At 41.5% G+C, this 27,992-nt stretch overlaps 1 protein-coding gene across 2 annotated transcripts in view; it reads left to right on the plus strand.

The window, feature by feature from the left end:
• Nucleotides 1–27,992, plus strand: part of cdh8 (cadherin 8) — a 92,572-nt gene that overhangs the window by 45,296 nt on the left and 19,284 nt on the right. For both annotated transcript variants that reach the window (XM_084018077.1, XM_084018078.1), the window contains exons 4-6: nt 14,114–14,233; nt 20,400–20,567; nt 20,823–21,010. In XM_084018077.1, the coding sequence (XP_083874203.1) occupies nt 14,114–14,233; nt 20,400–20,567; nt 20,823–21,010 (476 nt within the window). The remainder of the gene's footprint in view (nt 1–14,113; nt 14,234–20,399; nt 20,568–20,822; nt 21,011–27,992) is intronic.

A 27,992-nucleotide genomic window follows, 5' to 3' on the forward strand; every position in this document is an offset into this window, starting at 1 on the left:
AAAATGTATGGGCCTGCTTGTAATTTCATTTTTTTTTATTTATTTACTCCCCCCCCCTCTCTCTTTATTGTCCAGGTATCCCTTGAAATGTTCCGTTTTTATCATATTTCACAGCAGAGCGATACCAGATTCAGGTGTGGCCTCTGTTTGTCTTCCCCTCCTGTCTTGCTGTCATGCAGGCGGCTGATTTGTGGCATCTCACAGCCTTCCTCCGCTCTGGCTGTGTGTGTGTGTGTGTGTGTGTGTGTGTGTGTGTGTGTGTGTGCGTGCGTGTGTTTGTGTGTGTGTGTTTTGGAGCATTGGCAGCTGCATTGCTCTCTCAACGCTGCAGTATGGATTTAGTAAGTTTGTGGTTTTACCACAGTCACAGTCTGGTGTCCACACACACACACACACACACACGTACACAGTCAATCTTACAGCAGGTTTACTATGTCACACTGGGGGCTGCTGTGTAATTGGTTGAATCTGCTCTCCAGCACGCTACAGAGATAGCCCTTTACAATTTCACTTCACTTCTGGGAGTGTAAACAAACCTCGGGATTACTAGGGGTGTAAATCCACATTCCACCACCCCCCTACCCCACACTTTTCTTTTTTTCCTCTATTGACCACCTACTTTGAGAATTTAGGAGCTGGTTATGAGTCTTTGGAGAGCGTTTGTGCGTCCGTCTGTCTCCCTGAGTTCCGTGACCGTCGCCATGATAACAAGCGCATGGAGGTGTGTGTGTCCGTCCGTCTGCGACGTGGACACTCAATGTGGCGGCGTGCGGCTTTCTGTCTGTGTGTTCTCTGTGATGGATCGCTTGTCAGACGGCGGCATAGCGCCGCTCTCAGCGGCTGACGAAGACATTAAGTCACCAGTCACATAGACGTAGTACGTTTCAGCATTCCTCCGGGGAAAACGCTTTAACCCCTTCTCACTCCAGGACGGCTGTCAGATGACAGAGTGTGTTACTTAGAAGGCGCTTGCCATTAAAACCCACAGTCGGGCTGGATTCAGGGCGAGTTCAGTGGCTTAATGCAGTTGCGTGGGAGGTGGAGGACCTCTGTCACGCGTTGCTTTGAGACGGGCCAATTGCTGGGGTTACGGGCTGCAGACTTGTGTGTGCCACCGGTGTCATGAGGGGCTTTGTGTGTTTTTTTGTTGCATTATTTTACCTCTGCCGGCTGCGAGGAATAGACAACGGTAATTGACGGAGCACAACTTGCTGCAGCAGCCTGGAGGAGTCGTTGCTGAGGGAGGCATGACAGCGCTTCCCTCCTTTGTTTTTAGTGCAAAGTCACCCTCAGTGCTGCTGATGCTTCCCCCAGAATATGGAAATAGCACACGCCAGCGCCTAAAAAAATACCACTTTTTGCAACAAGTTTTTAATGCATTTGTGTTCAAATGTACCTGTGTTATTACCGTTTAAAGCTCACACTTTTCTCATGGCGCCCTTTTAAATTTAGTCTTACCATACTTACTGTTAGTTCCTTCATTATATTAAAGTTTTTCTCAAAAGTTGTTTCGACCTGGCTGAAGCGGCGATAACAAGTGTTAACAAAAGAAGCTTTATTGGACACATTAATAATATTAGACCAAATGAAAATGTTATCTGAAGTAATTAAAGCATGGTGCGTAGATATCAGTAAAGTCAGCCATGAGCAGAAGATGTGGGTGTTGGAGAATGTGTGCATAAAAGCAGAGGGAGAAATTAAAGCAGCGTAACGAAACCAAAGGGGAGAGAAAAAGACATAGAATAGTGGAGAGAGGTGTTCATCACATCACCTTTTTCATATTTTTCATTTCAACCCATACGGACAATTCATACACCCAGGGACGTCACAAATAAATGACAAACGATGTAAGCTATGTATACATTGTTGCAACACATTTACAGAATAACATCACACGTCCACTCAAGCTCCAGTTTAAATCTATGTCCAACACGACATTCTATTAGACATTTGTGTGAAATTGTCATTATTAGCATTCTGGGTAGGTCAGTGATACGACACTTATTTCTACATGTATTGATGTCATTTTTATGCTAAAAGAATCATGATGATATTATATATATATATATATATATATATATATATATATATATATATATAATTTGACCTTTCACCCCAAAAAATTTTGTTACTGCATTGCTGTAAACAGTTCTCATGGTAATGCAAAAGCAGAGTGCAGTAGCTACAATGTTTTTGTCTTCTTTCAGATTTAACTTTTTTTTTCAGTGAATAAAAGTGAAAAAATATTTTTTTTTTTGTATAAGTGTATTTAAAAGTGATAACAACTCTATTCAAATATTTGTGTATTTTAAAATTTTAAATATGACATGACCTTATAATATCATCATAATATAATTTTATCACACTTTTTACTGAATCACTATCTAGATATAAGTTTCCTGATGAAAGAGAGTTATCATTTCTGTTATTCTTGTCTTTACTATTCAACACAATTAATTACCACGGTAAGTGAACTTACTGTCTGCTTTGGTTTTGAGTTGGATTTTGTAGATAGTGCAATGTATATATAATTATTTATTGAAATCTAAAACTTTGTCACAAGATAAAACAGACATCAGACAGACAAGGAGTTCATTTTTATTTAGAACCAATCATTTTCAACCAAAAATGTAGTCACTGCAGTTCGGCTTTGTAGGGCAGTATGGCCCAGTGGCGCCGCCAGGATTCAATTTCAATGTACGCACAGAAACGGCAAATAACAAACAACAAATGGAAAAATACTTTTTTAAGACAAAATCTAATGTTTTCAGTATCAGTGAAATCAGTAGACTATATCATGGTGAAAGGCCCCGGTGCAAATATTTCTTTTGTGCCCTCCATCCCCGCCCTAAACACAAGCGCACGCTTGTGAGCACTCCACGCACGCACACACGCTTGGACACACACGCACAGTACGGTATGATAACTCTCCCGGCCCGGGGAGAGAGACATGCATCCGCTCGGCCCACAGTGCTCAGCAGCAGAGAGGTGACGAGACTAGAGCCGAGCTGTATTGTGTAGTGGAGAGGGGCCAACACACGCTATGCCCAATTGCGCACACACGCGCGATCGTCCTCTCAAATGCGGCTGCGTCTCTCCAGGTCACTGTGTGAGAGAAAGAAAAGCTCTGACTTGCTTGGGCAGACGTTGTTTGGTGTCACCCGCTGATTTGCATAATTTAAATATCTAGCCCGCTGATTTTTTTTTTTTTTCACCTTCAAAAAAAGTACGCACAGTGCGTACAGGATTCCGGCTGGCGGCGCCACTGGTATGGCCAACAATGTGTTTTGTGAGGTCCAGTGACCTCAGATTCCTCAGTTCATCCCTCAATGGAGATTTTTTTATGAAATTTGTTCCTGGGATATCACTTAATGAGAATCCCATGGACACAAGGTCACAATGACCTTGACCTACACTCTAATCAGTTTGTTTGTTTGTGCCAAATTTGAAGACATTTGTTTTAAGGTGTTCCTGAGATATAATAAGAATTCTTATTCATTTCCCACCATTATTTTCATGTTCACCGTGAAAGTGCTCATGACAACATCAGCTCGATAATCTATACTGCGTGCAAATTATACACACAAGATTAAAAACGACCCCTGGTGTGTTAAGGCCTTAAGTAGCCCATTGAGAAAATGTCTTAATGGTCTTATGACAAAATAATCACAAGGTAGCTTCAACAATTCAACATTAACTGAGTAAACTCATTGTGGCGAACATTCTCTTTGTGGATTTCCTATAATTAGGTTGTGCTCTCGGCTCATGAAGGATGTGAACGCCTCGGCCCTGTCTGCTCTTCCCTGTCTGTCATGTGAAGTTTCCTCCCATATCTCTTGTTCTTTATCTCCCTGCTGATGTGAACTAATGCTTTTGCACAGGAGGATTTGATACTGATCAGCTGATACGTTGCTCTGAGAATCTTTCACTAGATAGACCGGCAGGCGAGCTACACCATTTCTAGTTAAACAAGACTTTCTAGCAGGTAGTTTAAATAGGCTGGACATGGATATTACACCTGGTATATGTATCTCACACAGTGGTTTTTTAATATTTTTGATGTTGTTCCAGAGTGGCCCCGGATATAGACATATACAAGCACACACACACACACACACACACACAGAGGGAGTTGCGTACTGGCCACTGAGCAGCTCAGCTGGAACAGTATCAGGCTACACGCCTCGTTAAAGGCATTTTGGCAACACTGTATACATAAGTAATTCATTTCTGGTTTTAAGTAATAACTTTGATCTCTGGCTTACCACTCTCAGGAGCTACTGCTGATGTAGTGCAGCAAAAAAAATATTAACCGCAAGTTCATTTCCCACCACGGTTTTGCATTATGCTGAAACTTGTTTTTTTTTTTTTTTCTTTTTTCCTTTTTTTTATTGAGGAAGCATAATTCACATTAAACACTCTTGCCCTCGTGGCAGAGTTCTCAAATTAAGCAACATTTTGTTCATTTACCCATGATAAAGTTGTTCATTAGAAAATACACTTTGCCTTATTCTGTGTTATTACCTCGCCATTGTAAATGCCTTGGGAGCAATTAAACATGTGAAGTGGCCAATTTTCCGTCCTCGACTTCCAGTCCTGAACTCTATCTGCGCGTTGCACACATTTCCCATGAACTAATTAAAGTGAATCAATGACACAACCCTCTAAAATGGTGGCGTATGTCATGGCCATCGGTGGGGAACAAAGGACCCCCTTAATTATTTTGTTCCTGCCGCTCCTGTAAACGGCTTGTCAAGGCGGCAGAGCCGGTAGCCGAGTCCTTGAAATAGGGACGTCGCGTACACACGGACATAGACAACGCACAATAACACAAACTGGCCTAGTTTCTCTGTGACGGTTCACTCTCTGTCTTATAAAAGACGAGTAATTGTACTACAACAATGACAATGTAAGTGCTTAAGTGTGACGGTCCCCTTTCTCTTCAAAAGTGCAGCGTCCCTTATCCATCATTGGCTCTTGGGAACAATTTCTTGGATGCTGACAACCACATCTTACATACAAGATGTATCCCCCCCCCCCCTGCTTTTAGCCCTCCTCTCTGGCCTGCGTCGTGTTCTGCCGAGTGTCCTCATGAACATTGCGTCGTGGTGGGATACAAACGCTTGTATTCTGAGGGTGTTCCTCATTCTTTGGCCCTGTTCCTCAGCTGCTTCCTGCGGCCCTGCTGAAACACACACTTTAGCGTGAGCATGCATTAGTCCTATTATAAAGACTAATGGGCTGAGAGAGAACATATTTTTTTCTGCCTTGCAATTATTTACTGTGTCTGTAATACAACTTTGTATCTTTCTGCTATAAATCTAAAATTGGTGGAGGAGAGCCCCCCCACTTTGAGACACAATCTGGACTGTAGATCATGTGAGCGTTGGAGGTGGAAATGGTGACAAATGAAGGGGGCAGGAGGTTTGAGGCTGCACTGGAAAATGAGAAAAAAGTGCATGCCAGTTGTTTATGAACATGCTTATTTGTTTAAGGGTTTCCCTCAATGCCCGTCTGCAGCCCAGGAATCTAAAAACTGGCTTTGACTACTGTAGGAAAATCAACTGGCGGCAATCCAAGTATGTCATCTTCTCCTCCGAGAGGAGACGGACGGGGACGGATGGATGGATGAAAGGATGCCTCGACACGCTTGTTTTCTCCACCTCGTTACAACCGCTTCTGTGTTATGAAGAGCTTTGGCCTGCCGCACCACAGCACAGCGCAGCACTTTGTGCTCGGCGATACTCTGCCTCGCGGAGCTAATCGCCTCTTAATTCTTGCATTATTCCCCATCCGTGCACATGCATTTTAATCAAATAGGTGGTACTGTCCAAAAATAGTGCTGGCAGCACAGCCTGGAGAGACGGGATGTCAGTCTCCCCGTCTGATCATGAGCTATTATCCTCTCTGTGCACAGACAGGAGAGAGAGAGCAACACCAGTGTCTATGTGATCGTGATCGATACATAATCACTTTCCTGTCACCGCCATGGCGCTACCGGGGGGAAGGACCGGCCCCGCAGACCAGCCATTTTAGAAAGAGGGTTTGGCACGCCATCATTCTGACCTAGAAAAGCGGACGGGGGGAGGGTGAGCAGTGGCTAAGTGAAGGCTGGACTCATTTAAACACTCATTGCCATGGGATGCATTATTACATTTTCACTATGCTTGGGTTCATTACATTAGTTTGCAATATGCTGTTGGAAGGAAAGTGACTGTTATGGGAGCAGACAAATATTTACTGACCCACAGATAGAGTGACTACGGTAATGCTGGATGACAAGGGAGCAGCTACAGTGAGCCTGCAATTAACACGGGTTATTACTTTGTTGAACACATGTCTGACTAGCCGACGCATGCATGCTGGGCTTTGCCATCTCTCAAATACAGACAGCTTTTTTAACGTTTAAACATATCACTCCACAGACAGGAAATCTGGAATTTTACTTCTGGTAATCAATACAATGTCACATTTAAATGAGTGCATGAGGCTCAGCAGTGTTTCGTGAATTGTGTGGAATAAACAGACGTTTAGAAAAGAGTGTTATAGTGTGTATGGAAAAAATGTACATGAACAATAGCTATAACTCTGCAGCCATAATATCCCATTTGACAGAGATATGGTGCGTCACAATCCCATGGTTTGTTAGCACGTATGCTGTTTGGTGTCAAGCCATTTGTAGTTTGGCTATCGTCATGACAACGCTACCGAGACTTGACCTTTTAAGAACTAATGGGTTTAAGAGAAATAACTTTTATCAGTGCTCTATGATGCCCTCCCGTTCCCTCTACGACGCCTGCTCTGTTAGGTCTGAAACATGGGAGAATACCTCACCATCAGCTCGTCCCCACCGCTGTTTCAAGACACAATGGCATCAATCATGTTGCTGCTTTGTGACTTGTAGTGTGAACAGAAGACAAATCAGCTCCATTGGCATTAAAAAAAATGACTTTGTCAGGGCTCTCAAGTTTTGAACTTTTGAGTTCAGAGTGAGATTTTGCCTGAGGCTGCGGCGGGGGTGGGGGGCGTTGGGGGAGGGGGTTCAGATGGGGCGGGGACGGGTAAAGCGGATACAAATGTGTGAATCTGATAAAAGATACATTTGTACGAATTAAACTATTTATTGAATTCAACATTTCTTAGTGCAGGGGTGCTTATCTGCCCTCCCGAGTGTGTGTGTGTGTGTGTGTGTGTGTGTGTGTGTGTGTGTGTGTGTGTGTGTGTGTGTGTGTGTGTGTGTGTGTGTGTGTGTGTGTGTGTGTGCATACAGAAAATCAAATGATGAGATTACTTTAAAGGCCTTTGCACACTGAGTCCGTTTTTTTTCGTCCAAAATGTTTGATCTTTATTTCCCCTCGAATACAAAGTACAATAATTACATGGCATGAAATACATCAAACAATTATGAAAAATTAAAAAAAGTCAATAAAATCTTCCATCTTCGAGGAAGGACAGGAGGAAGCTATGCTTATCATGTCCTGCCCCTTCATGACATTATCACATATAATTTACTATAGCTCCTATCAGCGGCGCCGGAACAAGTATTAAAGTGGGGGTGCAAAAAAAAAGAGCTGGTTTAGGGCTGGGTTCCCCAAGACAATTTTGAAAATTCAAGAGGCCAACTAGCAATAAAAAAAAAGTCCAATAAAAAAATGTCATTATGTTGCGTGGTTAGGTGCTGTGTAGTGATTTCGGGTGGTTTCATTCAAGCTGAATGGACTGCAAGTAACGTATTTTTACGCACAGAGTGATTTAGACATGTTCTAAATTAACAATCTGCTACGATGAACTGCGCCTGATATTGACAGATACAGACACACGATATACAAATACAAATGAAGGTAGCGTAAAGCAGTAATGCACAGCAAAATAACTCAAACACAAAAGCAAAAACCAAATAGAATACCTCTAGATCACTGTCAATCTCCTGCTCCATACTTATACAAAGACATCTGGCTTTGATAAACATCCACAACAACGGTGGTTAAAGTCATTTCAACACTGATTCGCTGTAATGTGTCTGAACACGCGTCCTCTATCACTACTGCTGTTCTTACACACAGAACTGCAGCTAACCCTCGGACTCGCCTCTTGTACCCGACGGAACGTCTTCTAATGTTTTCCATTTGCTTGGTGCGTACCTTTCTGTTGCAGTGAACCACCAGGACTTCTTGGCTGTCATGCACGCCACTGCACCTCTCTGTCTGTATCCCCCTCTCTTTGGACCCCCGCAGTGTAAAGCCAGTCAGACATAAACAGTATTGTTTTACCCGGGTAGGGCTCACAGCGGGGCAGTGTTAGCCCCATGCCTCATGCATCCCACAGCTCTCCCCATGCCTCAGTGATATCCCTTCTCCATGGCTCAGTGCCCACATACATATGAATGCCCCCTGTCTTCTACCCTTCACGCTTCTGAGCTGGACCAAGCTGAGCAGAGCTGAGATGCTACACAGCTGCCTTGCTTGTTGGACGCAGGGAGGAGATGGGGGAGAAGTCTCCCATTCCAGCTATAGTAAATGGACTGTAATGACACATTCTTTTGAGTGATTGTAGGTATGATGGTACTTGAGCTGAGAGTGCTTCCCTGCGGTGCCCTTTGCTGAGTTGTGCTAAGCACACTGAGGGTGAATTCTGGGCAATGGGGGGGAATAAGCAGCTCATGTTATTGTTAGATCAATTGGAAAATAGAACCTGTGATATATAAATATTATAATCAGGACATTGTCATAGTTCCGTGCAATTCAGTGTTTGACAGAATACCTCAAAAAGTGAGCCAGAACGTTGCAGAATGTTTTATTTTTTTTCTACGGTAGTTTTTGACTTACACTTGATACCTTTACACATCAGGGGTGTATTCAAATATTAAATGTGTAGGGTTTTTATTGTGAACGGTAAAAATGAGAGGAGTGGAGCTGCTCCACGCAGTAATACAGTCTGCTGCCGTGGTTCACACCACAGAGACTCTACTCGGCCCGCCTTTATCGAAGTGTCTTCTTTTCACGACTGTCACAAATAGTTACCTCATAAAAGACCTTTTATCATTTCCATGGATTTTACAGAGACCAATTTATTCTAAAACATTTGAGCTGTTTACAGGATATTCATTCTTTGTGCCATAATATCGCACATAATACTTTTTTTTTTATAAAGGCAATAAATGATGTCCATGAATATGAGATATTTGTTTAGAGTATTACAATTCCACATCTGCATTTAGGAGGTTGGTTTATGGCGTTTTGCTGACAACACTTGTTGACTTCTTACTTCTTCTCAGTATATTTTATTTTATATATATATATATATATATATATATATATATATATATATATATATATATATATATATATATAATTAATAAATGCAGCTAACGGCACCTTTGTGCATGCTCGTAGCTTGCACGCCATCTGTGGAAGCTCATGCCAGCCGCAAGTAACAACAAAGCTTCAGTTGTACTTATTCATATGTATAGAAAAAGCTGGAGACAATTGCAGAGTTTAATTTCCCGATGCATTTCCCCTTCCTGCCACCCTGCAGTGTACGGATCTGGCGATGGCTCCAAGCTGCATCGTTATGACCTTTCACCATTTCATTATGCTTGCAGTACTTCTAAGGAAATAAGCAGGCTGCACAGATGAAGCTGTGTTGCAGGATAATGTGTTACAGAAATAAGTTGCAGTGTCCTTCCACAGCCATTGTGTGTCACATCGGGCTGCATCCCCCAATTTATCCCTCTTTGGTTCGCGAAAGATTCCTATTGATTTCCTATCACCGAGCCAGTGTACAGAGTAAATAGGAAGTGGGTGCCCTATTATTTCTGTCCTTTGATAAAACCGGGTACTCGACCCCCCGAAAGTCTTTATTCTGGGGCTGCTTTAAAATCAGCTGGCACTTCAATATAAATGAATAAAAAAACAAATGCTATATATGCATCATATATGCTAATCCTTTGAAAATGTAACGTGTTTATATTAATCCTGTGAATTTTAGGATGTGATTAATGAGATTACACTAAACGAGCATGAATTCAGGCTGTATTTTCATACATGCTTAATGTGTGTGGCTCTGCGGGGCCACTGCCCGAACCACCTGAGGCCAGCTCTGCTTTCCCAGGAAACACTCGTGTAATCTTTTAGCGTCTGGGAATTTGCTCAACTGCAGGAGAAAAGAATGAGACAATCCATTTAGACAAGAACACTCATGACACTCTTTAGGTAAAAAAAGAAATAAAGAATGTGAGAGCAGTAGAGCGTTCAGGACATTGGTTGCATTCTCGGGGAGCGTTTTCCATCACAGGCTTGAACCACACCTAATTCCTTCCTGCAGCATTTTTGTTTTTTAGTCGTTCATTTTTTTTTCATCCCTGGAAGTTAAGATGTGTTGTGTGGTTACCTCTGTTATCGCCACAATGCTACAGGCTTCAAATAAAAGCCAGAGACAATACGCCTCCTACAATTGAGTTTCGGTGCCCATCGCCTGGCCCTACAGCTGCATCCATTTCTGCAGTGTCCCTGAAATTTCTGAGCATTATCAAAGGGAAGGACGAGCTAATCTGCACTGATTTGAAACAGGACCAAAACACTGGCTTTCCTAATCCCTCATTTTTTTTATCAAGGGTGATGAGGAGCATTTTACCCCTGTGGGAGGGAAAGAAAGAGGGAGCTATTTCACGCTTCACCAGTTCCACTGTTTTTATGGGGGGGAAAAGTCCTACCCTGTACTTCCCCCCACTCCCATCCATAGTGTAACTGAATTTATAAAACCTGTTTGCAATAGTCATGCACCTCATGGAAGCACAAAGGTGCTTTTCATAATTTGGGCTGCGTCGATGCCTCCCTTCTCCCTCTGTAGTTGCGGTAATTTAACTTTAAGGCAGATAAGGCTCCGTATCTCAGGAAGAAAAGGAGGTGCAATTTCTTTAGCCGTCTCTCATTCTGTTCATTTGACAATTGGCAAACACCTATGGCACACAGGATAGAATTTGCTTCTGCGTGAGCACACCAATTTGGATTATTGCACAAATATGAGGGATGCAATTCATATAATTATGTTTCCTTACATTCTTTGAACCAATTAATTTGATATTTTATTGACTTACCCAAACACTTATGGCACACAGCAGGATTTCTTTAAGCAGAGCTGTGAATGGCAGAGGTGGATGACCTCATACTGAGGCGTTATCCTGTACGTTGTGTGGATTTCAACATCGTTTGAGAGTAAATGATCCGAGAGTCACATTCGCAAACTCAAGTGGAGAAAAATTCAGAGACTATCAGCAGCTGACATCAAGTTATATCATGCTGTATTTTCTTCTGCCGGTGCTATTGCAGCGAGCAGAAACACAAAGGAGAAAGAGGGCTCGTTGATCTGCTGCAATGTTAACACTGCAAACGGCACCGGGTGTAACAAGCGACACAGAATTTACAAGGTAAGCGTTGGCAACACAACAGCATGGGTCATCATAAGACTATGAATTACTAGAACACCGCTGTCTCAGAGGACCACTTGGGGCTCTCTCACTGTGAAATAATTGGGTTGCAACGGTGAAACTGCTCCTCCAGTTAGAGTGCAAAGGTGGCTTTTGCTTTGTTTTGCTGTTACAGGACCACAGACATGCCGGTGACTAACAATCAATGGTCGACACGTGTAGCTGCCATCATAAACGGGGAATACTGTATGGATCTGGAAACATCTTTGGTCCAGTGCTACTCATGGAAGGCCCTTGGACTGGAAGGATTTGCTTTGGGGATAAAAAAAAATATGTATTCCCAGAGTTGGTTATGAACTTCTCGTATATCTTAAAGAAGTATTCCACTGCTGGAAAAATGGCCTTTCACAAAACTAGGCTGTCTATGCAGTAGAAAGGCACACATACTGTATAGTTGAAATTGTGGTAAAAATAGAGAAAAGGGGGCTGTCGTTCCTTTCACTAGAAAACCTCAACAAGCAGAATGCAGAGTCATTGTTGCGACTGATTTTCAGTGATACCTAATGTTACTCTTACAAAGACATTTGTTCATATTTACTCTCAGATGTCCATTTTGTAACACTTTATTTTGGTGGATCCTGAAATCTGTTTCCAGCTCTCCCAACTCCACACACAAGCTTGGGTGTAACATCACAAATATTTGTGATGCAGCAACTGCAGTTCAAACAAGAAGCCTTGGAGCCGGCAAACTTTTGCTAGTGAACGAGCTTTGGATGTTGGCAACACGGAGGGAAGTTCAACATTGTTCATTTGCATGTACTACCCACGCTGTAATGACACAAAGCTGGTTGAAAAATCGGAAAAGAAGCCCTGTTAGTCACCACTGTGCTGCACATTGGTCAGCAGGCCACATGGAGATTGTTTTTGTAAAGGCAGAACAAGACAAGTCAAGAATACAGATGTCTGTGCTGGGCAGGGTTTGTGTTTCCAACACATCTAGCATATCTTCTTTTTTAATTTTCATGTTTTAATTCATGACGCAAACCTCTGCAGCCAACACTTGGGGAAGGTCTTTACTACAAGCCTTTCCATCTGTAGTGGACAGATTTGGGCGCCTGTGGCGGGACCTGTGCCGTCTGCGATGAGGGACGTCTCCCTTTGTTGTCGGGACACCTTTAAACATCTTTCACAGAATCAATTACCATACCATCTGCAGCTTCCTGCCAGTGTGTTGCTCACTGTCAGCATGTCAGCTTCTTTCCTCTCCTTCCTTCCCTGTCCCCCTCTCCCACACACACACACACACACACTCTCCCCCACACTGCCACTGATGAGGAGCTAGGTCACTGTGAATTAAAATGGATGAGTTTAATTGCGTTAATAGTCATTATATTCAGTTTTTCAATGCATTTTTACCCTGATACCTTACAATGGAGCCGTGAATGGTGGATTGAATTGTCACTAATCTGTTTTGTAATTTGCCTTGAGCATTTGGCAGAGGAGGTATATTGATGAAGGTCCTTGCGTACATTTTCTGCAAAGCCCATAGAGCTGGTTCAATAAAGACATCATTTGTGTTCCAATGAGTATTGTTGGTGTGAAGGTAATGGCTAATTGGTGTAGTGTTAAAGGAATACTGATATCCGATAAGCATTTCAAATAAAACATGCATCGACAGTTTATATTCATTATGTTAACGTAGTCAAACTTTTAATTGAGTAAACTCTTCTCAGGAAGTAAAGTGTTTTCTTTGTGTGTGAAAGTTGGCAATGTCCAAATGCAAATCAACTTTGATTATCTTGTAACCTTGTTCTCAAGTGACACACAACCTTGTTTAGTGTTTTTAAACTTTAAATCGGTCTACTTTCCTTGCCATGTTACACAGAGTGTGTGACACATCCGTCGTTGTGTTGATTTACACACTAGCTCACATATGCAGCAGAAACCAGCATTACCGGGTTCATGGGTGCATAAACTTGTTCAAATATGATGTTGATTCAACTGTAGTTCAGACGAAAAAAAACATTAAAATTATTTGTATTTATTTAACAGAGCTTCTGCGTGTGCTTTACACAACAAAACAGTTCGTAAACAGATTATGGTGTTTCTAAAAATATGAATGTATCATAACAACATAACAATGTAATGTAAAAAAAATGACGTAACATTAAAACGTAACATTTGTTTTGTTTTTTTTGGGTCAAAATATTTTCATTCATTTACTCCAAAATCACAAATTTGCCTCATTCTGTTTAGAGAATGTTTATGTATATATGTGTATATATATAATTAATTATTATAATAATATATATTAATTACACCACAGAACTTTAAATAATGGCCGCCACATGCTGTGTCACTTTGCAGAAATGTAAAAAAAAAAAACACAAAAAAAAACTGTCAACTGCGCTTCTTTTTTTTTAATGATCCGCAAATTCCCCCATTCCAATAATGTCATACTGTCCCTATACCCAATTTAACAAGTACAGGTAAGAAAGAAGTGTCATGCACACTGCTGATATCTCAGTGAAACAGCGTTGCCAATCCGTTCAAATGTCTGATACAGTGGCTTTTAGAACAAATCAACCCCACATAGTGTTGAATAGTCTCATCTTGATTGGCACAGCTCTGTCGAGATGATTGCCTATAGAGTGCGATCATTGCTAACTCTGTCATTCTTCCCCACAGGTACCCCAGTTACCCGGGTAACAGCTACAGATGCCGATGATCCGGTGTATGGGAACAGCGCTAGGCTAGTCTACAGCATACTGGAGGGACAACCGTATTTCTCTGTGGACCCCAACTCTGGTACGTGCAGTGCTCTGCTTGTTGGATGTTTTAGAGATTTTAAGACGGATATCTATTCTGTGGACACAAAGCTGTGAGAGTTGTGGTCCTCCACCTTAGATTTAATTAGAAGACAATGCAAAACACACTGGGGGGCTTTTCAGGGCATGTTTGACACATAGAGATTCAAGAGTCACCAGTTCAGGATAGCCATGTCAGGTTGTTTACCGCAAGCGGCTAAAGTAGTACACTATTAATACCGTGCTGAATACTACAAGCATAACACCGAGGTCCAGTGTGGTCATTATGACTTTGGGAAAAAAAGGAAACAGAAAAAGAAGGGGACCTCTGCGGGACCGGCAAAGCTCTTTGTGCTGTTATTCATTGTTTGCCTGACAAAGCCTGACGAAGATCTGTGTGAGATCGAAACGTTGCTTCATTAAATTTAATGGGAGCTATTAATACAGTGTGCAAATCCTTTGTCTTCTTCTAACCAAGGGAGAGCATAATGTATTACAAAATGTAATGAACGTACGCCACGCCCATAATGGGACAAAAAGGAAAGAAATAGGCTTAACAGTGAGACAGTGATTACATCTAAGGATTATTTCAGTCATCTTTTTTTTTCTTCTTCTTCTTCTCGGCAGGCCAGACACACAAGGCCAGAACCTTTGCGTATTTAAACATCGTCCTTTTTTCATTATGGGCTTCAACTTAGATTAATGAGCTTACAAAGTCACCTCAGGTCAAGGTCACTGTTTCATAAGAGGACTAAGTGGTTTTGTTGCCTACACCTAATTTCCTGTGATGACGGGGGTTTATTTTGAAAAGACACTATGCATCCTGTGAGTGGGAAGCGACAAGCTGTCCTTTCCAGGTCCAAAAATGACACCTTGAGGGGAACACAGCATCCTACTGTAGTTTGAAGCTTAGGGCCACTGACTGAGCATCGCTATTTGCTGAGTTGGGAGGGAGAATGTGTTGCTTGGTTAGGTTTAGAGAGAGATTACGTCTCCCTGGAAACGGTCTCCTGGGTAAAAGGCCTGATTTAAGATCCCATTGGAGCGATAGGAATGACACACACATCCAGTGGCCTTTAGGATGGGAGCTGGATCAAGGAAGTACCTCACAGAATTAGTAACACCAAATAGCTCCAGTTTTGAAGGACTTATTTGCAGTAACTTTTGAATCAAAATCATGTCTCGTCCTCAGCGAGCGACACTATACTGCAAGTTCACTAAAACAAAACATGTTCACACCACAAATACCATTTTTGTAACCTGAAAGCAAAAGGGTTTTCTGAAAAGTACAGAATGTCATTTACCATTTGGTCCTTGACGGAATTATTAATAACCTTAATTAACAAAGTTACCTCTGTGGTGCCACATGCGTCAAAAAAGTGCCCCTTGTTAATGTGCAGACGCTGGTATCGCTCCTGCTGCTGTCTGATGACTCCAGGTATTTAATGATACGTATGCACGAAGAGATTATTCAATGACATGTGAACGTAATCGAGGAGATTCATTAATCTAATGCCATGCAGACAGAGGAAGTGCAGAGCAAAATGAAAGAGGATCAACTTTAAACGTGATTTATTGGTTTAAAGGTCTTGCGTGAACTTTGTGTGTGAGTGTGTGTCTGTGTGTGTGTGTGTGTGTGTGTGTGTTCCTCTGCCAACTCAAGCCACACAAATTGTGGCTTTTGTCTCTGTGTTGGAGGGGAATAAGCCTTACATTCTTACATTGTTATTGTGCAGAGGCAGCAGTTAACTTATGCAGCTTCAGTGTATCTTTCATTAAGGAGTGGCTTTGTGGCTTTGTTTGGGCGGCGAGAGACAGGCACAATTTGTTTTTTGTTTTTTCTCCCTGACGGAGGAAAAGCCACCTTACCACCTTAATGTGGATAATGAAGAATTATACTTGGTAAACTATTATCTTAACATGAGATGAAACATCCACGTCCTGATTACGTGATTGCTGATTATAGCAGCTCCACTCAATGTAGGCCAGAGGGTCATCGCACTTCATCTGGCTTCTAGTGTGAAGCTGTTCACAAAGTTAGCTTCAATACTCTGAGGTAAACTTTAGAGCTAGATGTTAAAGTCACATTGGTAACGCAGTGATACCAACCTGTCAATCACAAGGTAGCATCACCTGCTTTATGGTCCATTGTATTCAAAATTGGACCATAATTCTCTGAGTGAACATCATATTAATGGTTTTATTATGAATCGGCATGCATTACCAATGCTGCCTGTGTTTTGGCAGCAGAGCTGTCTGTGGTGCGTGGATCGAAATGAAGACGGACAGGTGGGACTTTTGAGGGTGCTTTTAATGGACAGGTGAACCGCTCACAGGCGCAGCAACAGGTTGTTCAGCTTCCAGCAGGTGGAGTTGCATCAGCTTCCCCACCTGCTCGTCCTCCTGAGGTAATCTCACTCTGCCACTGTGCATTAATCCAAATTGCGTACATTTTCTGTTAGGACAATAAAGAGAGTGACAGTCTTTTACCCCCCCAAAAAACTTTCGATTTATAAATGGAAACTGTGAACGCGGGTGTTGTTCACCACCATGTTTATGTCGACGTCACCCACCTCTTTCTGCTAGCCCAAGGCACAACATTAGCGAATGTATGCTTAAAGAGTTGGTTATAGTATAGGAAGTTGTGTAACAACAACAGGACCGCAGGTAACTCAGCCCATCTGTTTTTTTAAATGCTTGTAGATTATGGCTGCACAAAGCTGCTGTTAACTTGGGCTCCCTGGACCTGCTGCCTTTCTCTGCACACACTTCCCTCTACAGCTGCACGCCTTTCATAACGTTAAAATGAGGAGTGTATAGCTTTAATTCTAACATGAAATAATACAGGAAAGAAATGTTCATGTGAGAAAATAAGTAAAACACGGTGAAACAGAAATAAGACCCTTTACTACGTACGCATGTGGCTCCCAATACATTTAATAAGGTCATGTTTTGACCCAGTGGAGATCTTCGTCAGGCTTCTCAGACACTAATGAATAGTGTTACATTATTTCTCACACTTAATTGCGATTGGGATAATACAATAACCCTGAATGAGACTGATACTGCTTGGCCTTTCAGGGCAAGTTTTGGCTTCACTTGTAGGAGGGCGAGGACTAAAGTACGCCTTTAATCAGTCAGGGATCAGGTACACCGTGATGATGGCTCCTCAGTGGTGTTTTTTCTTCCTTTATAAGCTAGGTCAACTGATTGTCAGTGACATGCTGTGTGGTTCAGCAATGGCTTGCATGAAATGCATTATTAAAACGACTGAATTATAAGATTCATATCAGCACAACTGAGTTGCTTGTTTCCATTAGCTGATTGGTCGCCCGAAATGCTAAATGGGCCAGTGTTCATATGCTGCTGTGTAACATCATTGCATTGTGAATTTAAATAATAATAAATAAATAATAATAATAATAATAATAATAATAATAATAATAATAATAATAATAATAATAATTCCTTTTACAAGGCAAACTCTTCAGCAGCGTCATCATGCATAAAGTTCTCAAAACAGATTCCAGATTGGATATTTAATTGCTTTTTCAGCTGACTTTTTAACATGTGTCTGTAAGCAATATGATTAAATAATGGTAAAATGACATTAATAAGAAATGAGATGGAAATCGACTGCTCACAATTTGGGGAAACAGCGCACAATAAACAAGCTCGAAGAAAGGGAGTCTCCAAATGTATGCACATAATTAGTGGGGAGACTCGGTTCAACACGTAGACGTTTGGGCTCGTCCTCGCCGCCGCTACCGGCGCCCCGATCTCCGAGCATCTGCAGCCGGGACGTGGCTTTAGAAAACACACTGAACGGGCAATTTAAGGATTAGCATTCAGGCTCTGTGTGATCGCGCAGCACATGCAGATGGCTCATTCAAGTGAGCCAGATGTTTTAATGAATGTTAATGAAAAATAAAAGGTAAGGGGAAAACAACCATTAGAATGTGTTTGACACTTACAACGCCACATTGGAAATGAAATGCATTCAATAAATAAATAAACATCATGCCCCAATTCATCACTTGGTTAATGGTCGGTGAAAAAAGTTGAAGCAAATATCTATGGAAATGAGTGTTTGTCTATCCTCCCTTTTCAGTGATTAGGAATTAATTTGAATAATTAACGATGATCAACAGAGATGAGTGTGTTGCTTCCAGCACGGCGTGTGTATGTGTGTGTGTGTGTGTGTAAGAGGGAGTATGAGTGACTTGTTTGTGTTCATTTTATTTGCGTGACAAGAGGAGAGGTGAGCCAGCCTGGTTGGTGTCAGTCAAAGCTCATTTTTACACCATGTAGAGTTGAAATGTTGCTTTTGCACATGAAGCACCCATTTAGTTCTGGTTGTTCTATAGGAACAGCAGACACTAAGGTGGGGGAAACATAATCCTTTATGTAATTGGGCAAATTCATGTTCACTCACTCCGTCCTTCAGACACCTTTTTGTGCGTCCTGTGCACATTTACAAGAATGAGAATACGTACTGTATGTGTTTGAGGTAATACGTGCTTTAACAGAAGACTATGCTATGTATTAGTGTGCAATACTGCAAGATTTGGTATCAATCTGATACCAAGTAAATACATGGCCAGTATTGCCGATACCAATACCAATACTTTTTAATAATTAAGGCGGATGCATCATCAACTTGCTAAATCTAAATTCATTTTCATGACCTTTAAGTGTTTTTTGATTGGGCATGCTGTATTTAACATTCTCTCCACAAAAAGAAAATATATAACTCTTGCAACTCAAAAACAACAACTTGATATTAAATTACTTTTTCTAAAACGTCAATTATCTGAAAAACGAAGCAAAAACACAATCAAACAAAGAAAAACAACATTAGTTCTGTTCAGGGTGTAATAGACGTCAGCAGTAAAATATGGTTAAACACTTCCACTGCGCAGTAATTAACCTTGACCAACTGTGTTTTCATTTTTAATCAGTTTATTTGGGTTTCTGTTATTTATAAAAATGTATTCATAACATTTACATTTCTTTTGGCAAATAACCTAATATATCTTTCTTAATGAATAGCCCATAAAACATTAAAAAACAAAAGTTAGCATTCCCACACTGTGGCAAATTTGTGGCTAATTTGAAATCAAGCAATGATCAACAGAAAACGAGGATCACAATGACATGTGGTGTTGGACAGGAAGGTCTACCAAACATGAGGTTGAGATAAGTGTGCACATGTGCTGCTGTTTTTGTTTTAAATTTAAATACATGATGAAGCATGATAATACAAAGATGTGCAGACTCAAAGTGCAAAGGTTTATAAAAGGAGCAAAAGAAAAAGTATAGAGCTGAGTGTCTGACAGAGGTGATGTGTTGTACAGGGCAAAATATTTGTTGATGAGATATCACTGATTTTATTCAGTCCAAACCAATTGATGGAAAAGTGTTTAATTTACATTTATGTTTTGTAACATTGCAAAAGGTGTAAAAAATGTGCTTTACAATTGGATGGTATCATGCCTGTTTTAAAAAAAAAACAAGAACAACCTTACCCTGAAACTGTGCTACATCCCGCAGGAAAATCTATCACAAGAATTAAAAATGCAGGCCCAGACAACATCCTTACCCCTCCCACGTCTTTCATCATGGCCAAGCATATTCTCATTGTCTGAGGCAGCTCAGGACCAAGGCAGGGTGTCATGCCAAAGCCTGGCTTTTATGAGGGGTTTTATATTCACTTGATGATCCTGCGGGCCTCTGTTTCCTGAGTGGATTATCCGCATATGCCGGTGCTGAGCCCTTTTTATATTCAGCGCCGTGGCAGAGTCAATAAGGTCCATTCTGCATACAATATTCAAGATTATACAAGACAGACAGCATAATTCACACTCCATCAGAATACAAATGACTGCAGACGGCAGAGCAACATATTTGGAAAACAAACACAGCTGATTCTCAGTGCTGGGACTGAGCACAGTCATGACCACCTCGCCTTGCTCACACTGCCTGTGAATGAACCTGCAGGGATTTTTTTTTAAACCTCTGCGTTACAGGGAGTTTGTAAAGTCATTGTCCAAAGTGATGCGACTGACAAACCGAGGTGCATGTATGCTCGTACATACGTGAGCATCGTTAAAACGATGAGTATATCAGTCATGTTTATAATTGCATTAATGTGTTTCCTCCTCCAGCAACCATAAAAATTGCTCTCCACGGGATGGATCGAGAGATGAGAGAAGAGTACCTCGTGGTCATTCAGGCCAAGGACATGGGAGGTCACATGGGAGGCTTGTCTGGAACCACGACCGTCACCGTCACGCTCACAGACGTCAACGACAATCCACCAAAGTTCTCTAAAAGTACGTCATGTTATGACCTTTGAAGTCCCAAATCAAATCAGGAGGAGAAAATATTACTGTTGCTCGAAATGAGAATTTTCCGATTACTCATAATTGGCAAAAATGAATGTTATTTTGTACATTTCATCAAAAAGCTGCTCTGAAACGAGTCCTAACCGTCTAATGATGATGCAGTACTCTAATATGCTTCAGTGATTTTGTTTAATTTGATCAACATTTCTCGAAAACCAACCAGCTATGTCTGTTTCTCCCCAGGTTTGTATGAGTTTGTGATCCCGGAACATCTACCGGTGGGGAAAATGGGCGGCAAGGTGAAAGCAAACGATAGAGACATCGGCGAGAATGCCAAGTCAACATACAACATCATCGAGGGGGATGACCAAGGCATGTTTGAGATTGTCACTGACACGCAGACGCAAGAAGGGATTTTTCGACTGAAGAAGGTAAGACCTTGAAATCGACTGGAAACAGGGCCATGAGCGGTCTGATAGAGGGGATGTCAGCTCACTGTAATGTATTTGCAGGATGCAGGAGCTACAAAGATGCACTCCAGAGCGTGCACTACCAGAAAGGTTGTTAGATTGAGTCATGGCCGGTGGCAGGGGCTTCAGTGAAGCTCCACATCTGTGTGGTATTTTTTCTAGTAAACCCAGTCGTAGGAAAAATTGTGTTTTTAATGGAATGGCTGGGGCGTAGTGGGTTCCCAGTTTGCCATCTAGGCTGCTACAATGAGGCAATTACAGTAAACACAACAGGTAACGGCTCCGTTTGCCAGACTAGCAGTTGTACGTGTACTTTGTATGTTTCTATGAATATGCAGCTTGATTAAAAAAGTAAAACAGACATTAAAAAGAAACAGATAATGCCTGGAAACAATGACACAAATGATACTGAAGTGATAAACAACAACAATGAGCCCTTCTACTGGGCCCTAGTCCCATACTTAACATTACTAGTTTTTATTCATTCATCATTTTTAATAATGTTTAGGTTTAGGCAACAGAACTGCTTTAGTTAGGTCTAGAAAGAGATCATTTTTGGGGTTAAAACACATGTTTCTTTTGGTTTAACACAAGACACTGACAGCAGCCTCCTGCATGAAAGTCCCATGTTTGACCTAACAATCCAAACCATGTTTGATAATAAAAACAACTGTAATTGTCAGTTCAGTATCATAATATGGGACGGCACTTTTAAGAAGACCAGGGTGTGTGTTGTATTTAATTGTAGGTGCACTAAACTCCGACAGCATATTAGGGCCACTGTAGGAAAAACACAAAACACGCAGAGCCCAGAGAGGGGGCAATACTCAGAGAAAAAAGTCTCAAATTTGCTACTTTATAAAGTCACATCTATGCCAGCTAACTTCCCATGAATGTCACATTTATTTTTCTAATCAATATATCACAACATGTGACAACGCCTCGTTAAGGTCCTTAGGGTGTGGCTGTTAATGGTTATTGTTGGTTTTATTTATATGGAGCTAAATTGTCATTTTATGGGTGTTTATTGATCGGGTCGTTGGCCTAAGATGCTAGCCGTAGCTTTCACTTGTTGTCATAGCAACGGCAAATATCCGTGTTTACTTCCTCTAGGAACTCTATAATAAAGTAGCAAATCTGCGACTTTTTTTCTCTGACTATTGCCCACCCCTTCTCGGCTTCATTGTTTTTTTTTCCAGTGGCCCTAATACGCCATCGTATCGTACAAAACAGTTGATGGTAATACAAAAATAATAATAATAATTGAACAAAAAAGAGTAAAAAAGTTATTATTTATTCATATAGCCTTGACTTATATTGCAGTTTTTATTGATGCGTGATTCATGACCCCATATTCATGCAAACATTTACAGGTTAACGTTACAGCTAATATCTTAAATGCATAAACTGTATAATATATATATATATATATATATATATATACAAAATATGTTTTAATTCTAAATGTTGTGTTCTAAGATAAAGCCGGGTTACTCTTCCTCTTCTGTACCACTACCAGGAGAATGATGTGCCTTAGTGTTTGAAAGAAAGCTTTACTAGAAAGACCACTATTACGTATTAAGACACTGAGGCCTGCACTGAGAGTATCTTGGAGGCTGAAGGAGCTTCTTTTCTTTCTTTTTCTCCTTGCATATAAAAAAATGTAATTCAATTATCACTTTCACATGATTTTTGCTTTAAGTAAATAAGAGTTTTCTAGCTGCATTTTCTTTGTCTGTGTGTGAGTGTGTGTGTGTGTGTGTGTGTGTGTGTGCTGACATTCAAGCAAATACAGCAAATCTGTGGAAACTAAGAGGTCTGAATTGCATTTTTCCCCCAGACAAGATAATCTCATTTTCACATTACAGTCTTGCCTGTTTAGCTAGAGCTCTTGAAGCTCAAGGCAAATTGTTGTTACATATTGTAAATTGGTTCGGCGCTCGTTCTAACTTTGGTTAAATTCACACTCACATTACCGCCACAATAAGAGCAGATGGACTATACCTGAAGTTATTGTGTGTGTGCGTGTGTGTGTGTGTGTGTGTGTGTGTGTGTGTGTGTGTGATGCTAACATCCACATGTGAGAGCGGCACTCTTCTACCACTGGCCCCAAAGCAGTGTCGGCGGAGCAGTTGCTGGTTAATTGCTTTGCTTAAGGGAACATTAGCAGTAGTTGTTCGGAGAGGACAATACGACACTCGTTAAATTTGGGAAAGACATTCTCGTATGCACGGTCCTGAGGAAAACAAGCTAGCAACCTGAATTTGTCACCTTGAGGCGACCATATTAGCACATAATGGCACGGTGTGATGTGATGTTGGTGAAGTGTTCACATCAATGCCGCTGTATGCATACGCTAATTTGGAATATGGCCAAGACACATGCTTTGCCGCAGATAGAATTCACATCCTAGGATCTCAGTGATTTTCACACTATTTCACAATGTAATTCCCTTCTAGATATGCAGTATGAATATTTCCTCCAGGATGAAAGCCACAGAGGTTTGAGCCTGAATGTCATTGCCTGTAGTAGTAGTAGTAGTAAACCTTTATTTTACCAGGCAAGAATTGCTAAGAAAACATTCTTATTAAGGCAATGGCCTGGTAGGAGGTGAAAGACCTCCTAAGGGGAAGGGAGAATGGGAGTAACATTAAAAAAAATGTTTTTTTTAATGTTAGACATTGAAATACCCAATACCAGATATTTTTTTCTCAATACAGAAAGAAATTCAAATTTACATTTGAAAAACCGCAATGCGTTTTAATAACACTGTGACCCGCGAGCAACTTTAGACGCAGCTGTATCTCAAGGACATCTGTGGGAAAATCAACGTGTGATATCAAAGCTGTTTATACATGTATGCACTCCATATTCAAAGTCTACACATGCTCCGCTCGGTAGAGGATGTTGGCGTGTGTGAAATCATGTATGATTGATGGATGGGCGTACTCAAGTCTTGAGCCATGCTTGGTTCCATGTGTGGAGGGAGAAGCTGTACATCAGTCAAACGTGGACAGCCATTGTGTTATGTAAAAATGACATTACCCCAAGGACACATGATGCGACTTTGTCAAAGTGTTAACAATAATCTGTAGTGTGTGTGTGTGTGTGTGTGTGTGTGGGGGGGGGGGGGGGGGGGGGTTCTTTCGGAACGCCAATTCACTGCCACTAAAAAAAAAAAAAAAACAGCAGCACTGGAGAACAAACCAGACACAAACTCATAAAATCTCCCAACTGTTGACGAAGCAAATGTCAAACGTGTTAGTCCTGTAGGCAACCTCCACTTCCATGTCCCGCAGAGAGAGCCCCCTCGCTCTTCCTGCTCCACTCTCTCTCTCTCTCTCTCTCTCTCTCTCTCTCTCTCTCTCTCTCTCTCTCTCTCTCTCCTGCCGCCTCCAACACTAACGCATCAGATAATAGCGTGTCGGCACGCTCGCCGTTTTTGCATCCTTCAAGTTGCAACGAGTTCAAAGAAGCTGTTGTAGTGCTTTTGCTCTTTTTGTTCTCCAGTCCTCAATGGCGTTATCCTCTGATCAGTGTGACAGAAGAAACAAGATTTCAGTGGAATTCTTTACCCATCAACAGCTGTAGCTGTACTAAACTGAACATGGAATTCAAATTATTGGAGATCCTTTGCGGCAACGTTAAAACATATTGATCTCACAGAGGCTGGAGAGGCACAAACCAGGCAAGAGATTCTATGCTGTTTGGGTTTTTAAGCTTTTTATCTGCCAGGCCCCAGGCCTGTCGAGGGATGTTAGTGGGATGCTGAGCTTTCACCCCTGCAGCCAATGCCGAACTTTGAAGTCTCTAAATGGCCTGTGAGTACACACTGATTTGATGAAAACGCTTGAGAGGGACCAAAAGAAATGACACAGCAGGGGCGTGGATTGGGACGTGGCGGTGAGGGCTTGTTAACACAGGAGAAACTCAAACGTCTCTTTGTTGTGAGTGTAAGTCTGCTGCCCCCCATTTAAACATGCAGCCGCGCTCAGTGAAGCCACGTTGGTTGCTGGGAACCGGCTGTCCAACCTTGACTCTGCTACATAGCTCCACTGGTTTTGCACTCACGAATCTCTTAATAGTCAACAGTAGCTGCACAACAGTAATGGTGCCACTATGCATACTAATAAAAACCAAAGTGGCTCTCCCTGGATTGCTCATCCAAAGCACTGTGTGCGTTTATTGAATTAATAATTTGAGCGGGTCAAAATATGATTTGTATTCTGATTGCATGGGTAGGACATCATACAGTATTTAAAAGAACAGTATTTTTTTAATTATTATTGAAGATAATGAATCAAACTTAACTAGGCTAATCAGGGAAGCTGTTTACCACTGTGTTTTCTTTAGACCATGCAAGTGGATTTGGTGTAATTAAATATGCCAGCAACAGCGAGACTCCCCCCTCTCCCCTCTCTGTTAGGACACTGGAAACAAACATAATGAGTTGTTTCTACATGCTGCCAAGTGAGAATAATATTTTGATGAGGAGGAATTTAATGTGGTGTATTTTTTTGGTGCTAAATGACTTATGTAAATGTGAAAAAGCAGCTCACAAAATACTCTTAAAGCTGTATATTGTTATACACATAGTTAAACAAATTACTATGTGTTCATGGACTGAATATAATTATATTCATGTAATATAACCTGCAGGGATTACCATCCAACTCTGAATTTCCCCTTTTCTTTAGCTCATGTTAATTTAGCAAATAGAGATAATTTTTCCCTTTTTCCAGGAGTTGGTGGAGAACAAAACAGAGCTAAAAGGAGAGTAAATGTTATATTCTTATATTCTCCATTCATTGGTAATTACATGACTCCAGTTGGATGCTAATGGTCTTGTGTCGGCTAGATGTATCAACCACTATGTCAATGGAATCGCTGGAATTGCAATCTTGAGATAGTCACCAGTTTAAAAATACATTTGTATTAATAAATAATTTTAATTGAAATGGGGCAAACAACAATGCATCACTGGCCCCAATCAATCAAAAAAAGACAGTTTAAAACTATCAAATCCACAGGATTTAATTCTTAAAACATTAATCTTCATTTTTTTTTTTCTTTTTTTTTCTCGTCATTATCACTTTGACCATCCAGCCACTATCTTGTACCTTTTGGCTTGCTCTGAATTTAAGTTTGATCTGTTGGCTGGAGGTCCAAGCATGTTCTGTACTCTCAGCACAGATGGCAGGATCAGAGAGAAAGAGAAGGAAGGGATGGGGGGGGCAGGAAAAAGGATAATAATGGGAGTGTTCCAACTAGCTTCCCCGAGCATGGAGGAGTGGGGCTCAGAGAGGCTTCAGGGGGTCGGTCCGTCTTATAGGCCTTGATGCCACAAGTGTAGTGTGGAGGTCACGTACCCCCCTGTCCCCCCAGCTGCTGCTGCTGTCTCACTGCTGAACCCCCAGACACTTTTGTCACCACAGCCCCCCTGACCTCCGGGACAAAACTCCTCGCTCTCTCCCTCTTTCTCCCGCTGAATACATTCTGGATTTTTTTTTTCATCTCCCTCCTCTTGCTCCTCTCTCCCCAAGCCATCTCCTCTCCCCTCAAGCGGCGAGGCCTAGTTTTGATTTCCCTATAAATCCCGCTTATGGAGCGTGGAAGTGACTTGATCCCATTATTCTCGTAGTATGAGAGCAACTGGAGGTGATTTCCGAATGAAATTGTGACAGTCTGGGTTGTCCTCGGAGATGCCAGGAGACTAAAATTGTGACTCTCCTCTTTATTTTAAATATTAATGATGTGCCATCTGTGAATGAAATCGTGCACAGCGACTAAAAAACAGCGATTAAACAGATACGTCAGTCACACAGCGGAGTGTCCCGTGGAAACATGTTTTTACTTCTCTTTGGAAAATTAGCCTGCACCTTTGGTTGATTGCTTGAATAAGCACCTATTCTCATTTATTTTATGTGAGCTGGTTGTGGTCACTGCTGTGAACGCTCCAACAATAATCTGCTGTCACCGAGAGCATTTGCAGGGAGATTTGTGTCCCTTTATGCCGATAAAGGATGGCAAATATTTTCAGGTCTCTGAAATTCAACTTTGAATTTTACAATGATTGTCCCTGTTTGATTTAAATCAAAATGATGATCACATAAATTCTGTTTGCCCTAATAGACAGATACCATTGACATTATCCCAGTTGCTCACAAACTGCATGTCTTCAGATTAAAGTTGTGTGTGTGTGTGTGTGTGTGTGTGTGTTTAATGTTTATGTTGTTACATCTTCCTTTAACAATTATGATGGCACAATTATTTTTAGTATAATTGTTTGCTCACACAGCTCAGTTTAGGGATGGGGGAGCAACATGCATTGTCATCAGCCACAGTATCTTTTTGGATACTAACACTAGGGGGCGCCTCATTACACGATCAAGGAACATTAATGTACATACTTATGTCCCAGGGAAGCATTTATGTGAAAATGCCCACCACAAACAGTATTGCTGATGATAATTAAGACACATCAATATGATTTTTTTGTTATAATATTAACATTATTTTCCTCAGGGCTGCACAGTGGTGTAGTGGTTCGCCTCACAGCGAGAGGGTCCCGGGTTCAATTCCCAGTTTGGTTCAGGTTCCTTCTGTGTGGAGTTTGCATGTTCTCCCTGTGTTAGCGTGGGTTCTCTCCAGGTTCTCCGGCTTCCTTCCACAGTCCAAAGACATGCAGGATTGGGATCTGTCTGTCTCTACATGTCGGCCCTGTGATAGACTGGTTACCTGTCTGTCTCTACATGTCAGCCCTGTGATAGACTGGTTACCTGTCTGTCTCTACATGTCGGCCCTGTGATAGACTGGTTACCTGTCTGTCTCTACATGTCAGCCCTGTGATAGACTGGTTACCTGTCTGTCTCTACATGTCAGCCCAGTGATAGACTGGCAACCTGTCTGTCTCTACATGTCAGCCCAGTGATAGACTGGCAAC

Source organism: Eutrigla gurnardus (genome assembly GCF_963514095.1).
Source record: "Eutrigla gurnardus genome assembly, chromosome: 1".
Lineage (NCBI taxonomy): Eukaryota > Metazoa > Chordata > Actinopteri > Perciformes > Triglidae > Eutrigla > Eutrigla gurnardus.